The 15824-nt window shown below is 41.2% G+C and overlaps 1 protein-coding gene across 1 annotated transcript in view; it reads right to left on the bottom strand.

The window, feature by feature from the left end:
* The window catches only part of PCNX2 (pecanex 2), a 162204-nt gene that overhangs the window by 72460 nt on the left and 73920 nt on the right, over nucleotides 1–15824 (bottom strand). The window contains exons 18-20 of the mRNA XM_059835536.1: nucleotides 8407–8499; nucleotides 7710–7860; nucleotides 3497–3638 (exon numbers count right to left, since the gene is read on the bottom strand). Coding sequence (XP_059691519.1) covers nucleotides 3497–3638; nucleotides 7710–7860; nucleotides 8407–8499 — 386 coding nt within the window. The remainder of the gene's footprint in view (nucleotides 1–3496; nucleotides 3639–7709; nucleotides 7861–8406; nucleotides 8500–15824) is intronic.

The raw sequence follows: 15824 nt of genomic DNA, 5'->3' as shown, positions 1-15824 counted from the left end.
TTCCCCACTCCTGTAAGAATTTCCTTACTACCAAAGCAGGAGGAATCAAAAGCAAACCTCACATAGTGTCTACTTTCCTGGTAAGTGCTTAACAGTTGGACGCTTGTTAAATGAAATGGGCAACACCACCTTCTCCATCAAGGTTTTTAAAAGGAAGGAAATCAAAGCAGGATTTTGTGAACTCAATCCTGATCATATACTGGGGATGCTGCAAAAACAGCTCTGAGCTAAAAACCTTTGGGTTTCTGGGTTCTAGTCAGGCTAAGAGACAAGTGATTTATTCACAAAGCTCTGGGAATGTTTGGAAGTATATCTCAAGCCTCCTAATGAACCATCAAGTCAGATTCAGGAGTATTTAGTGATATTGGGTACCCTCAGGTTTTTCTGGAAGTTTAACAAGTATATTTGGATTGTAGTTTTGCACAATGATATCCAAGAACCACACCGAATCTATTCCTGAAAAGATAACTCAAACCTAATAGACATGTACAAGTAACTCCCTGTTAATTGAGAGCCAGGTGACTTCTCTTAAGTAAATTAAGCACATTACCTTTTTGGGAGATGTATTATTTTTTGATACTGGTGAAAATAGATGGGGACTTAAATGCATAATGAGTGACTCAAATTAGGCCAGGTATTTGCAAAATGCATGGAAGGTTCTTCTCCATCCTGCTGCGAACCAGGAGAATACCTGCTGCCATGACTGACACTTGACAGGCCAGAAAGCTCTAAACAGGTTTTCATCATTCTAGCAAGGCTCATGAGCCTGTACATTTCCAGGTTGATTTTATTTTATGTGGCATTTATTCATTATTGTGTATCTTTTGTAATGCAGATGCAACTTTACTTGAGCGCAGGTCATTCTAAAGGATCACCAGGACATCACTGTTGGAATGAAATGCCAAGCTGACCTTATTTCTCACCTTGTCAAAGCTGTTCTCTTCAATATGCCCCAGGTTTCTGAATGGAAAGCCTAGCGACTAAGCTAAATACATTCTGAAGTTATAGAAGCCATCCCAGTGTGTCCTGTGTGAACCAGTTGGATCTCGCATTCTTCAGAAAGAAAACTCTTGCGGCATGGAGGAATTTTCACATGGAAAACTTACAGATCACAGAGCAAAAGGAAGACTTTTTCCTCACTGGATCTGTTAACATGCAGAAAATTTCACAAAAAAAATGACATTTTATAAAATAATGCTCTCAGGGGTAACAGAAAATAATTTGCTCATTGTCCCTCTTCTTTAAAGATATTGCCACACAAGATGCTTTTCCCGGGGCCTTAACTCCCAGCAGAAAGCAAGCGAGAGAGAGAGAGAGAGAGAGAGAGAGAAGGGGAGCTTATTTCTGAAGCCTCTGTGGCAGGTAACATGGGCAGGCTTTTCAGCTTGTCAGCATGGGTCCCATTAATAACCAGCACATCAGGGTCTGGAAAGCTCAAGCAAACTCCTGACTGTGAAGGAGCTGTTCTGCCTCCTCAAAAAGCAAACCGCTTCAGTCTTTTAAATCACAAAGCAAGGTGAAGCTTCTTTAAAAAATACATTCAAATTGAGAAAAACTCCAAAATCAAATCATGCAAAACATACCACCTCTGACACTTTCAGACACAGCGCGTGAGAGTGACGCCTTTCCTTCTCTAAGGTACGATGTGGTCTGATCCTTGGGCGGTAAATAACAAAGGAATGTTCCAACAACAGAAAACGGGTATTTATGTATTAAAGCAGAGAAAGTATACCCCTCAGTAACACTGTATATGGAAGGAGCAAGGAGAATCCAGGATCCCTCATGGGCTTACAGAGTCGAGGAGAAAGAGGTAGGATCTGAGGATGAATGTTTTGCGTGTGGCATTTACATGGTAGCTGTAGGGGAAGCGTATTAAAGAGGAGTGCCAGAGAAGAAGGGATACTGGGAGTGTTATGGATAGACCTCAGTTACAAGAAAAAGGAGAAAACACAGGTTTTAAATCCAAGGTGATCACACAGACATAAGGGGGATGGGGAAGGAAAGGATTGTCATGGTATACCCCTACAGGCCAAACAATCAGAGGCAGATGAATGTAATTACTTTCTTTAATCTCAAGATTTCTGGGGGACTGACTCACTACTTCTGAACACTTGTGAGGGAGGTGATACTTTAAAGTGCAATCTAGCTTGAAGGAATGACTATGTAAAAATAGCACCTTCCTAACCCTACATATTTGCTCAGTGCATGTATTCAGTCACATCTGCTAACTAGTGACAAATGACATTTTGATTACTTTTTAGTTCTCTCAGCATTGCAGAACCAAACAGAGGGATGAGTGTGAACTCAGTTTCACCCTGGGCAATACACCTAAACTCCTGAAGCACCTTGGCCTTAGCATCTCCCAAGTGCCTGGGGGGAAAAAGGTCAATGGGGAACTACACAGGCTATCCCTGAGTGACTGGTGAGAGTCTCTCTGGAAAAGTAGTTGTCTGGGAGGAATATGCAGAAAATTTTACTAATGCCCTAGTCCTAGTTTCAGGCCCTAAAAGCAGGGACCGCCTTTTCCTTATAGTTGCGTAGTCCCTAAAGCTGTGTTACTCTTCAAGAGAGAAGAATAATTAAAAGAACATGCCATTTTTACATCAAAGTTCTTTTATCTAATATTTAAAGTTAAGAATCTAAATTATTATTAATACTGAGGAACTACCCCCCCTCCCAGCAGTTTCTCCTGCTACTAGAACCTTCCTTCCTGAACACAGGCTGTTTCTTTGTTTTTATCATCTGCATCGCTGTCATTCTGATAAAAAGACTGCAGAAACACCGCTCACTGGGGATACTGCAGTCACTAAGCCTGCTGAACATCTGCAGCAGGCAAGTCACTGACCAAAATATTTACCATAAAAGGCTGTCTGCAAGGATCATACAGTGAGACCATGGATCAGCATCAGTTCTGCTTAATATCAGAGACATCAGCCTTCGGAAAAACTTGTATCCCTACCTTTCGCAAACAACTCTTAATGCAGGACTACCCACCATTCTACACTGTTGAATATTTTATTCAATATTGCCTTAAAAGACTTGTGTGGTGAAGCTTCTGATAACTCCTTCGGGAGACTATGCCGTAGTCTTAAAAATCCTCAGTTAGGAAATGTTTCCTGATATCCAGCCTAGATTTCTCAATTTTCATCTGATTAATTCTAGTTACCCTGCTGTGTTTATGCCCATCAAACACCTGCAGCCTGGTATAGTGTGTCTTGCTTTTAATTGACATTTAGACGTTCCATATATATCTATATTAGCTCTTTAACCTTTTAATTTCTCTCTCTCTCACTGGAGCCATGTCTTAGTACATGCCAAGGTAGTTTTGTTTTTTTCTTTCAGCAAAGGCAATCATTATTGTATACTGAACTAATAATGCAGGAAAGCAAACTGTGACAAGCAGACAGACTTATTTAAGAAACAAATTTCATTTTCAATCTTCAGTCTAAAACCAAATATTCTACTAATCACATGCTTTGAGTTATAATCTACTTACTGTGTACCAAGCTTCTTGTATTTACTAATTGAGAAAGCATCAATGGTGAGGGCATTCAGTATTATAGCTGGATACAAAATATATTTCTCAAAGCACTGAAGCCACACATAGAGCCTTTCAAACCACATCAAATGAGCAACATCTGAAATAGAAATTCAGATACAGATAATCTCATCAAATTATCAGCCTTTTTGCACTGCAATACTGCAAAAGAAATTAGTTAGCTCACATTAATATATATAATCAACCAACTAATTTATGAAACAATGGAATTCATAATTCTTTTGCAATAGAGAAATGTCTGAATTTAGAGAGTATCTGTTTTGCTGCTTATAACTGCACTCATGAAAAATGGTCAGAAACAATAAGAGATAGTACATGCTAGATGGTAGTTTCTACATAATCCAATTACTAGTCAGTATATTAAATAGCACTTTTAGTGATGTAATGACTCTGGAGAGGCCCACTCCAGCTCTGGCACTGACCTGGTGGATGACCTAGGGAACCTCATTTGAACTCTGTGCCTCTCCTTCCCCATCTTATAGTGGCAAAACACTGTTCATTAGAAGGTAAAGTATCATTGACCTCATTGACAAATGAAACCCTTTGAGATCTAAAGACTGAAGAATTAACAGGAGCTAGAAACTGTCATAGATGTTTCTCAAAACACTTAAACAGGCATTGTAAAAAGTATCTGCCAGGATCACATCATTCACCAGTAAAGAATACCATTTTTTGCAGTAGACTTTTCTAACAACATCACAGTGCTTAATATGAGTATTAAACAAGAACTGAATTCTCTATACAATTCAACTGCTATGAGAACTTTGGTGAACTGAGTGTAGAAACACTCGTGTATGGACAAAAATAATGTCTTTATTCTCAACTGAGCTCAGCTAGACAAGGTTATTGGAAAAATAGTGAATGCAAAAAGGTGGAACTTGGTATTGACTCAGAAATAACAATGCCAGCTACTGAATCTCCAGTACTCTTCCCTGCAAAAATGAAAATAATTACGTATACTCATCCCACCCTCCCACACACACCTGTTCAATGACAGGCAAGGAAGACATGCTGAATCAACAGATTTGTATGTTCTACAAGCACAGTTGCATATTGTATAGGCTCAAAAAGAGAGGTCTGAAAGCAATCCTTCCAAATTAGCTGTAAGTCATGCTTTGCAAGTAATCTCAAGCTAAGGCAATGCTCTTGCAAAAATCTGCCTTCACAAAATATGATCAACTTCTGTTTCTTGTTATAACATAAAAATATTTCCTCCTCTTACTACCTAAAGGCCAGATCCTAAAAGTTCATACATGCAGCAAAATATCCATTTTGGAACCTAGCTGTTATTCTCCGTTCCTCTTTTCCTCTTCCTGAACTACAAATTGCTCTCAGAGCTCCACTCAAGAACTTCATCCAGCTGCCCAAAGCTGAGCTCTGCGTAAGAACTCAAGCTTGAGTAAAGAGATGCGCCTATTAAGTAGACAAAAAAGAAGCTAGCTGCAGGAGCAGAGAGAGATGTGTACGGACAACATAGACAGAAAAAAAGAGCTCACATTCAGAGGGGGGCCCAGAGAAAGATGTGGATGATTTTAAAATGGCTTACATGAATCTCAGGGGTATAAAAGCAGTGGTGGGGAGGCAGGAGAAGAAAAAAACTCTCTAGTGTTTCACAGGGTTTCTTTCCCACTCAGTCCTGCACTACTTTCTGCACATCTATTATACCATAAGCTCATACATCTTGACCTCAGCCTTTCTTCCTGCAGTCAGGCAAAACAATCACAAGTAATAAATGAGTTATCTCATATGGGCATCATGAGAACTGGACTGATAATTGCCATTCTGTGGAAGGCACAAAAGTTTGAACAGCTCATCCAGAATCTATGAAACAAAGCCAGGAATAAACTTGTGGAACTGTCATCACCAGCTGCTCATCTAATCGCAAGCAATCATTCGTCTCCCCATAGCACTACACTTGTCAAAAATTAGGAAACTGAAAATGAAATTCTATGTAGTAAAAGCTCCTCATAGACATCTTGTTGTGCATACTTATCCTTCTTGTCCACGCCTGACAACTACAGGATACTGTCCTTTTCCAAGCTTCTCTTTCTATACAAACAGGGAACCTTTAAGTTCAGCTCCTACATTTTTCTTATGGGGTAAAAGAAAGATGACAGCCTGTCAGACATATCTATCAAAGTGATTACGCAAACTTTTCCTCAGCCTGTCTCATCTCAGAACATGATAAAAAGCCTCTGCAGCAGCCTAAGGGACTGAAATATATATATATTTTTTTTTTTTTTACTCTTTGTTTATTAACACACAACACCAGATACATTGCAATAATACTTAAGCCCCAAAGTGTGGAAATGGACCACATATAAAATGAGGACTGGAAAAGAAAGAAAAAAGCCTGTTGCCTGCAGCAGGATAGCATGGGAAATGCAGCTGATCTCAAAGCAAAAGGAAACCCATCTGTGGAGATCAGTCTGGCAGATCTCTACCCTCAACCTTTTCAAAAGCTGAGTCACCGCATTTAGAAAAATAATGTTTTCTGACTTATGACGACAGACTTAATCAAAACAAGGGAAAGAAACCCTACAGTAGTCTTGTATGATTAAGTGATGTAACAAACAATAAAACTTGGGTATTCATCAGAATTACCGATTATCAGGGAGAGGAAGCCCTTAACAATGTTTTCAGTTGGGCATGATCCTTAATAAGATTTATATTTCTACTATACTTTCCTTGGCGAATTGCAGTAAAAGTTAAAAGGCAACCTTAGTCAAGTCTCTTGGGTAATTTTTTCATACCCAAGCCTTGTTTGGAAAGTAATCATTTTGAAAGACATGATTTTTTTTAAAAAAGATTTAAATCCTTAATGCATGGTTTTGCAGAGAGTGATCTGAACTCTTTTGTTGTCTAGCTGAAGAACAGACTAAAGTCCCTCAGCAGACTGTTCTGACAACGCTGTCTTCAAACACCTCAGGAACATATATTGGGAATGATTAAGGCACAGCATCCATCAAGAAATGACAAGCAAGCTTTTGGCTGGTAGCAAAGGCAAGATGAGAGCTGGGGCGGGGGGAAAGCTGTGCTTCTCAAAGTACGCTGCCTGCTTGCAGAAATAGCTGTATAAGAACAGGAAATGAGACCTCGACATACTAAAATATTTACTGATGCTCGCATGTATCAGGACACTACGCGCTGAAGCCAGCGGACATTAGCAAGAACAAATCTTCAAGAAAATTTCACAGTTCCTTTCAATTTTAATGTTTCTCTAAAAGTGTTATGATGGAAAGTAGAACTCTAAGTTGCACTACCCATGGTGCTCAAATGATATATAGTTATATGTCAGAAATTAGAAAAAAATTCTGCCTTGATTTCATCAATGATTTAAGTTTTTAAATTATATAAAATGCCTATGTATTAAGCATGAACTATAACATATTAAGCAACACAGCAAGTAACAGTACTGTAATGTAAAAGCAAAAAGCAGATCAGACAATGGGTCATGAAAAGCCACATAGGGCCAGTAAGATGATTAAGGGACGGGAGCATTTGACATCAGAGGAGAGGCTGAGAGAGCTGCAATCGCTTAGCCCTGAGAAGAAAAGTCTCAGCGGGCTTCTTATTAATGCCTGATTAGGGGCATTTTTGGGGTATGAACACCTGACAGGGAGGGTGAAGCTGATCTACCCAGACTGTTCTCAACAGTGCCCAGTGACAGGACAAAAGGAAATGGGCACAAACTGAAATTGCACTTCAGCATAAGAAAAAACACAACCAAACAACCTTTCTTACTGTAAGGATGATCGAATGCTAGAACAGGTTGTTCAGAAAGGTTGTGGAGTCTCCGGGCCTGGAGATATTCAAAACTGGACACAGCCCTGAGCAACCTGCTCTAGCTGACCCTGCTCTTAGCAGGGGTGTTGGACTAGACAATCTCCAGAGGTGCCTGCCCAGCCTCAGCCCTTCTGCGCAGCGGTCTCAGGAGACAACTTCTACAGGTTCACAGATCTCCTGGTGATCAGAGCGGGGGGGGGGGGCAGGGCAGAAACGGAAATGATGGGCCATGCATACTATTCAAAAGAGGGAAACATAAAGCATAATTTATTCTTCCTACTCTGTTCCTTCTGAATTTTTTTTAAAGACCAAGACAAGCTGCAAGTCATTGCATCCATTGTTGAGAAGAGATTTTATTACAAACCTCTCACTTCCCGTTGCTGATGCTCTTTGCTTTTAAGTATGGGGTGGGAGATCCACAGCCAGGGGTGGTGCTTGCGAAGCTGAGGAAGTACGTAATGTGTTACAAATCCCACAGTCCATGCTAAAGCAAACAGAACAATGCTGAGAAATGGCTGGGCCAAAAGAGAAAAAACGAAACATGGTTATAATTTGCAAACAACATTTTTATATAAAACATTTCCATATAAAACTTTCTTTAACAGTTTTTAACAGTTCCTATAATTGTATTTTTGTGCAATTAATTTTTATTCCTATGTTCAAACTTTCTGACTTCACAGGTGGGTATGGATTTTGAAATATGTACTTCGTACATACAATTAACCAATTTTTTTTCTTCCCTAATTGGAGGAAAAAAGGCAAGTGATCAGTCTTATTCATTCTGTCCCCCAGGTTCCACATCATAAAAGAGCTGTGGATATGTAGGGGTTTAAGGAAAGAGATGTCAAATAAGTTAACACTAAAATTAATACATATATCCATAAACTAGCTGCCTTGCACATAAAAAATGTTATCATGACCAGTAAATACACTTTCACAAAGTTCTCTTCCCACAATATCTATTCTTTCCAGTTAAAGCACCTTGTCGTTTTGCATAAAACAGATAATACCTTAGGGGCAGGGGGGAGAGAAAAAAAGAAAAAAAAAGGACAGATACACACCCTTAATGATAGAAACACGGTACTGGCACTGACAGCAAATGACAGAACAGCAGCCACTGTGCAGACAATGAGATCCGATTTCAAGATTTCTTTCTGTGAAAATAATTATTTTATACAAAATTAGCAAGCCAATACTATTTTAACCAAAGTAAATGACTCTGTTCTCAAGTACTCCCAGTCTGCATTGTGATAAGGCTAATCAGCGTTCCCTGATACAAAAGTATTTTCTCCACTCTGGGAAATTATTTCTTCACACTCTAGGTTTGTCAAAGTAATCACATTTAAATTCATCATGCCTAATTTTAAATTATATTTTCAAATAACGTGGTTTTAAGATTGGCGAAATGAAAGCAATACATTTACATGCTGAGCCTGATTCTGTTTAAGGAACATAACTCTTTTACATTATGACTTTTTTATTTTTGGGAATCAAAAATCTGGTTCCATTTCCTATTTGCAAGCATTAAGATTTCTTCAGATTCACTTTTGCTTGCATTACTGAAACAAGTCATGCCTTTCTGTAATGTCTTCAGAGACACAAAGTTAATACATTTATTATGTTTTAAAGTGACATGTCCCATTCTCTGCTTTTCTGTATCGGAAGCCAAATTCTGGCAAGATTTTATGGATTTAAGACAAGGCCTTTTTCTAGTGTCACTGAATGGTAATGAAAGGACACGCCTGCCTTTACATAAAGATCTATAACTAGAGTAGGAGTAATTTTGTTTCCAAAGACTGGAAAATATCACTGTCTTTCCAGCCCATTTTTCTTGTGATTAAAATGTCATTCTCAGTAAGCAAATAAACAAGATAGCTTGAGAGCTGTGCGATCTTCTGAATTGTACTTCAGAGGTCACCCGAACAGCTTTGTGTGTAAATGAAAATCTTGTCTTAGATTTATGAGAGGAACATTTAAGTTCAGCACTCAATACTACTGCTAAGTTATCAAATGAGTAACGATTTGTAGCTCTTGGTTTAGAAAATGACATGCTTCAATTCAAAGACATCTGGAAACAACATGTGAAATGCAACATTTCTGTTAGAATTAGAAGTTCATCCGATTTCCTGGTGCTGCAATCTAGGTAGTCTGCATGTATCTCATCAAAGAAAAAGAAAGAAAACTAAAATAATGATGGGATAGCAAACCTACAAATAAGGGAGATAAAAAACAAGCAGAACAAGTGAACAACAGAAGGGTCGTGAATTACAGGGGAAGCTGGTAGCAACCACTATATTTAGGTTGCCTATCACTCCCTGTTATGAAAGATGCTTCTTAGTAAAAGGTCACAAGCATCAGCACTTCCACTTACGGCAGCAGGCCTTTGAAATTCAGCAAGACTAAAAAGCCTTCAGGCTCAAGAAGTACTTTTGCTTTACCCCAGGAAAATCCAATCTGGTTTAGCTGAATTCTCAAGCAACTACCACTATCCTTCCCTTTCCCAGGCAGCTCAGGAGCATGTACCTCCAAAAGAACAGCGCTTCCCCCCCTCCGAGAGCTGTGCCCTCTCCAGACAGCCCTGTACTCTGGATGGACTATAGGCACAAAGATGTAGAAGCAGAATTAGATCCTCCTAACTCTTCCCGACCATCTCTTTACATAGCACTGCTGGCCTTGTTCCTTGCTTCTTGGCCATCGTATGCAACAGGAGAACCGCAACACAAGGGACGTCACAGGAAAGGCCTTCTCTGCCTGTCCCCACAGGTCACAGAATCAAAGAATCACTAAGGTTGGAAAAGACCTGTAAGATCATCAAGTCCAACCGTCAACCCACCCACCACCATGCCCACTAAACCATGTCCCACAATGCCTCATCCACACGTTCCTTGAACACCTCCAGTGAGGGTGACACCACCACTTCCCTGGGCAGCTTATTCCAGTGTCTCACCACTCTCTCAGGAAAGAAATCTTTCCTAATATCCAGCCTGAACCTCCCCTGCTGCAACTTGAGACCATTCCCTCTTGTCCTGTCACTCGTCACTTGGGAGAAGAGACCAACACCCACCTCTCTGCAACCCCCTTTCAGGTAATTGTAGAGAGCGATGAGGTCTCCCCTCAGCCTCCTCTTCTTCAGACTGAACAACCCCAGTTCCCTCAGCCCCTCCTCATAAGACTTGTGCTCCAGACCCCTCACCAGCTTCGTCACCCTTCTCTGGACACGCTCCAGCACCTCAATGTCCTTCTTGTAGTGAGGGGCCCAAAACTGAACACAGGATTTGAGGTGCGGCCTCACCAGCGCCGAGTACAGGGGCACGATCACCTCCCTACTCCTGCTGGCCACATCATTTCTGATACAAGCCAGGATGCCGTTGGCCTTCTTGGCCACCTGGGCACACTGCTGGCTCATATTCAGCCGGCTGTCAATCAACACCCCCAGGTCCTTTTCTGCAGGGCAGCTTTCCAGCCACTTGTCCCCAAGCCTGTAGCGTTGCATGGGGTTGTTGTGACCCAAGTGCAGGACCCGACACTTGGCCTTGTTGAACCTCATACAATTGGCCTCGGCCCATCGATCCAGCCTGTCCAGATCCCTCTGCAGAGCCTTCCTACCCTCAAGCAGACCAATGCTCCTGCCCAACTTGGTGCCCTCTGCAAACTTACTGAGGGAGCACTCCATCCCCTCATCCAGATCATCGATAAAGATATTAAACAAGACCGGCCCCAAAACTGAGCCCTGTGGGACTCCGCTTGTGACCGGCCGCCAAGTGGGTTTAACTCCATTCAGCACGACTCTCTGGGCTTGGCCATCCAGCCTGTTTTTTACCCAGCGAAGAGTGCACCTGTCTGAGCCACGAGCCGCCAGCTTCTCCAGGAGAATACTGTGGGAGACAGTGTCGAAGGCTTTACTAAAGTCCAGGTAGACAATGTCAACAGCCTTTCCCTCACCCACTAGGCGGGTCACCTGGTCATAGAAGGAGATCAGGTCAGTCAAGCAGGACCTGCCCTTCATGAACCTGTGCTGGCCGGGCCTGATCCGTTGGTTGTCCTGCACGTGCCCTGTGAGCACCCTCAGGATGAACCTCTCCATAATCTTCCCCAGCACCGAGGTCAGGCTGACAGGCCTGTAGTTCCCTGGATTGTCCTTCCAGCCCTTCTTGTAGATGGGTGTCACGTTGGCAAGCCTCCAGTCGTCCAGGACCTCCCCTGTTAACCAGGACTGCTGATAAATGATGGAGAGCAGCTTGGCAACTCCTCCACCAGCTGCCTCAGCACCCTCTCTGTTTGGTTCAGACCTTCTCGCACTAGCAAGTTGTGTATCCATCTCTAACTCAAGTGACTTTAGTATGTGGAGCAGTACTGAAAAATCATGGTCAAAACCCTGATAAAGATGGATAAGGGAATTGTTACCAATGCATGTAAAGGAAATAATTTTTTTAACCTTTCCAAATTTTTTAAAGATGTTGCATACAAAATCTATGTAAAGCAGCAGTGTTTAGCTTATAAAATTCAGCATCTGAGAAAGCTAAGCAGTGCCAGATTTATATGGCACTATTTCAGCCCTTTCGTGAATACATATTATGAAAAGTCTTGCTCAAGTATCATTTTCTGCACAGCTGAATCCAGCTACTCAATAATCTAAAACAAGCTTCTAAGAACAACAAACACACTCCAATCATATTTTCAAGCTCTTCTGTACAACCAGAAAGGATTACTATTAAAATGACTTATTTCTCTCACAATCAGGTGACTGAAGAAGCTGCCATTTTAAGAACTACATCATATATTAAGAATTTAGCTGCAAAATCAGTAGAGGTGATAATAATGGACATTTTGGGGAGGGGCGGCATCTTAACTTTCCATTCTGTGCCAGGTCACCAAAGAGAATCTTTTCAAAAGATTACATTCAAAAGAGAATGTATTACACAGATTATATTGCACAGGGCTGGTATTTCCTATCTTTCCCATCTCTGAGTTTGCAAGTGTTCTTTTTAGGGTGCTGTCACTGCTTTTGACACATTAACAATCCCATAAAGGAAAAGGCCTATGTTTTTAAAGCAATGATTATTATTCAGGTATTTAAACCCAAATCTGACAATTGCATTCCAACTCCGGCAACACCTAAAGTGTTTGAAGTATCATATATGCCCAGGCTTGCCCTTTTGCCCTTGCACAGAACTGCTTCAAAATGTAAATGTACTGCTCAGCTGCTGACTTGCACAGCGGTCCCCACAGGAGCTCCTTCTTGATGTGGCAGATGCTTTTAAACTTCCCACAAAATTCAGGGGTTTTTCCTTCTAAAACAAAGCTGAGCAGTAGTTGCTTTTGTTTCATGTCATGGCATAGTGGTCAGGGCCCCCCAGGAAACGGCTGACGCAGGGCAGTTATCTCTCTGACTGAGGGGGATTTAGAGCTACCTTCCAGGAGAAAACCTTGGGCATCAGCCTACAGGCTGCTGTGCATGGATCTGCAGCTTGCACCCTTCCTGCTGAAGGGAGCTAGCTCCTGCAAAGCACGTGCCTACCTTGGACACAATTCTGTTCCCCGTCCTGCATTTGGACCCAACTGTCTAAAGCAGGATTTTGAACTCCATTCCCAAGGCCAGACACTTATGAATTAAACATTGAATAGCCCTACAATGTGATGTTCGAGTCCTTCATTGCAGTTGGTCCAACATGGAAAAGTTAAGCTCTGATCAGAGTTAAAATCTCTGCAGTGAGAGATAATCACTGTTATAGTTTGGGCTGAAAGCAGGTGTTCTTTTTTCTCCATTTTACACTCAAGTTAAAAAAGAAACCTCAAACCAACATAGCTACATTTGATGCCTCAGAGATTTTACAAGCAGAATATACTATAGTGGAGCTTTTCTTTAATTATTATTTTCAATTATGCTTTTGGAGCCTTGTGCAAATCCTTTTACTAGCTATCTAAATGTTTGTATTAAAGGCCAGGAAGGAAGCTGAGTTTGAATGTAACACATTAGCACCCTCAGGCCACTGGTTAATCTAGTAATCAGCCATGTGGATGCCTATAGAAATTAATTATAATGGTAGGAAGCTCCATTCTCAAAGTTGAATGGTCAATTATCCATCACAGCTGCTTTATAATTCAGGCTTCCAAAGCTGGCAATTCTTACACAGCTATTCAAGCAAAGGAAAATAGTAAAGGTCATGTAACTAAACATTAGAGATGCTGTATTTATTATTCCTAACATCAATGCAAAGCTGCTACAGAATAAAACACATTAATTTTCAATATTAACCTTTCTTGCTTGCGGCTCCTTGAGGAGGTGAGTCTGTTCTGTATGCCTCAGAATTTCCCATTAAAACGGGTCTTATTTAAATGGCATATTATGCAGAACATATGTCTGTATACAGACCAGGGCAAAGCTGGCTGTTGTGTTGCATCCTGCCATCTCTTGCCACTGACAGGGGGTTAGGAATACTCTCCTCACAGAGGAGCACTCCAAGAGGAAAAAACAACCAGCATGAAATCTCCTTCAAATACTGACATATTGTTTCACCCAGTTTCTAAACTGTTTGAAGATCCCCTTGCAGAAGTTCTGGAAGCTATTTAAAATAGGCTTTTAAGAGTCAGCTGAGTCCTACATCCTAAACACGATTGCTGTTGCTGAAGCAAGTCAGCAGAGACTGTGGCTTGATTGTGCTCCTCAAACTTCAGGCACATGCATTTTCTCCTGCCTTAATTCTTCCCTACTTGCTCTATTATCACTGCACTATGAGACAGCAGTGGGAGTCTCCTGCAAACAGGTTAGTGTTTAATTGAGACAGAGGTACCAGATAACACAGGGGTTAGACAAAGAGCCTGCATTAATCAGAAATTGCCCTCTCTCCCTTCAAGAGATCTCCCAGTGTGGAAGAATTAGCACTGCTAATTGACATTGTAAGCAAACACATTTGCTTACAGTTTTTATACAGGTTGAGGGAAGCCCAGATAGAGAGAAAAAAAAAATTAAGGCAAAGATCTAGCAAGCTCCAGCAACACTGAAGGAAAGCAGCCTCTGTCTGTCTAAAAGCAGCAGCAGCAGCTTGCAGTATCAAATGTACAGAGCAGAAAAGTGTCAATCCCCAAAACCAGGTACATCCTGGAAAGCAAAAGATGCCAGGAATCCCACTTAATTAAATGCTAAAAAAAAAAAACCCACAGGCAAAACTTGACAGGAATGAGACATGGTGAAGAGAAGAACTGAAGTCCTATGTCTGACCAGTCCCACCGCAGTCCTCCCTGCACATCTGCATCTTCCGCCCCAGTGATTCAAGGGCCCAAGTGTGGTTGAACCACATGGTAACCGTGTTAGTATAAGACATAAGATCCCTGTCCACATTACTGACACAAAAATAGGTCAAGAGTATGCAGCATGACTCTGTTTTGAAAATACAGCCAGGATTTTAGATGTGAATTTGTTCATTCTTTTGTTTTTTGTTTTCAATATATTGAAGCTCAAGGTTTCCCTCTGCACTGTGAAATGAAACCAGTTAAGTGGACAGCCGCAGTAACTGCTTCAGTCCCCTGGCAAAGCTCCATCTGCAGAACAGATGAGATCAGACTCTGTACTGCTCTAAGAAGGGCACTATCAGCAGAAGATACAAGTGGGATATAAATACAGGAGAACGAGAAGCTTTCCATTACATCTGCCACACAGTGCCCATGTACAAGAATGGACTGACAATGAACTGCAGCTATAACCTACACACCAGAAATACCACAGAATATAGCAAAACTTTAACTATAAATACTTTGGTTTTTACTCTGTTACTAGCTGGAGATCCATATTGCAGTGTGACCATGTTGCAATCAATTTAGTTTGCAAGAAACTGTAGCTCAATAAAAGCAATAAGAAATACACATATCACTTAAATCTTATGTGGGCCTTATTAGAGTAAGCAGTTTAAAATAACATTATACATGGTACAAAATAACAATCTGAGCAGCAGCTTAGCAAAGAAAAAGAGAAAACATTGGTAGTGTGGGATCAACTCACGTGCTGAATGTAGGCTGTGTAACACCTTATAAAATGCCCAACAAATATGGTACAAGATGTACAAGACAGATGCATCCCTTTGAAGGGACATCTGGAGGCCAGGCCAGCTACGGTACTACCAACCTGTACCACTAGGCACTATGGGCTCTCAGGTCATGTCTAAGGGCTAAAAACAAGGCAGTCTGTCTTCCAGGCACTCTCTGAACACTCCTTGCTTCTGCAAGCATTCAGGAATTTAGGAATAATCGCCTAGATTGCAAATGCTCAGATGCAGCCATTTAGTGATGTGGTCAGGAGGAAGGGCTGTCTGACAGCCGGGAAGCAGGACAGTTCATGACTCTAAGAAATGTCAAACACCCCTTCATACTTTTGGAAACTTGATGATCTTCCCACATGAACTCTTTATAAGATCAACCTCCCCTGGGTAACGGTTAGTGAGATTTTTTTTATATAAAAAGACACAAAAAGGAAGATGGATCACTT

Source organism: Gavia stellata, chromosome 2, assembly GCF_030936135.1.
Source record: "Gavia stellata isolate bGavSte3 chromosome 2, bGavSte3.hap2, whole genome shotgun sequence".
Lineage (NCBI taxonomy): Eukaryota > Metazoa > Chordata > Aves > Gaviiformes > Gaviidae > Gavia > Gavia stellata.
Note: the sequence above shows the minus strand (reverse complement) of the source record. Positions and strands in the feature narration are given on the sequence as shown.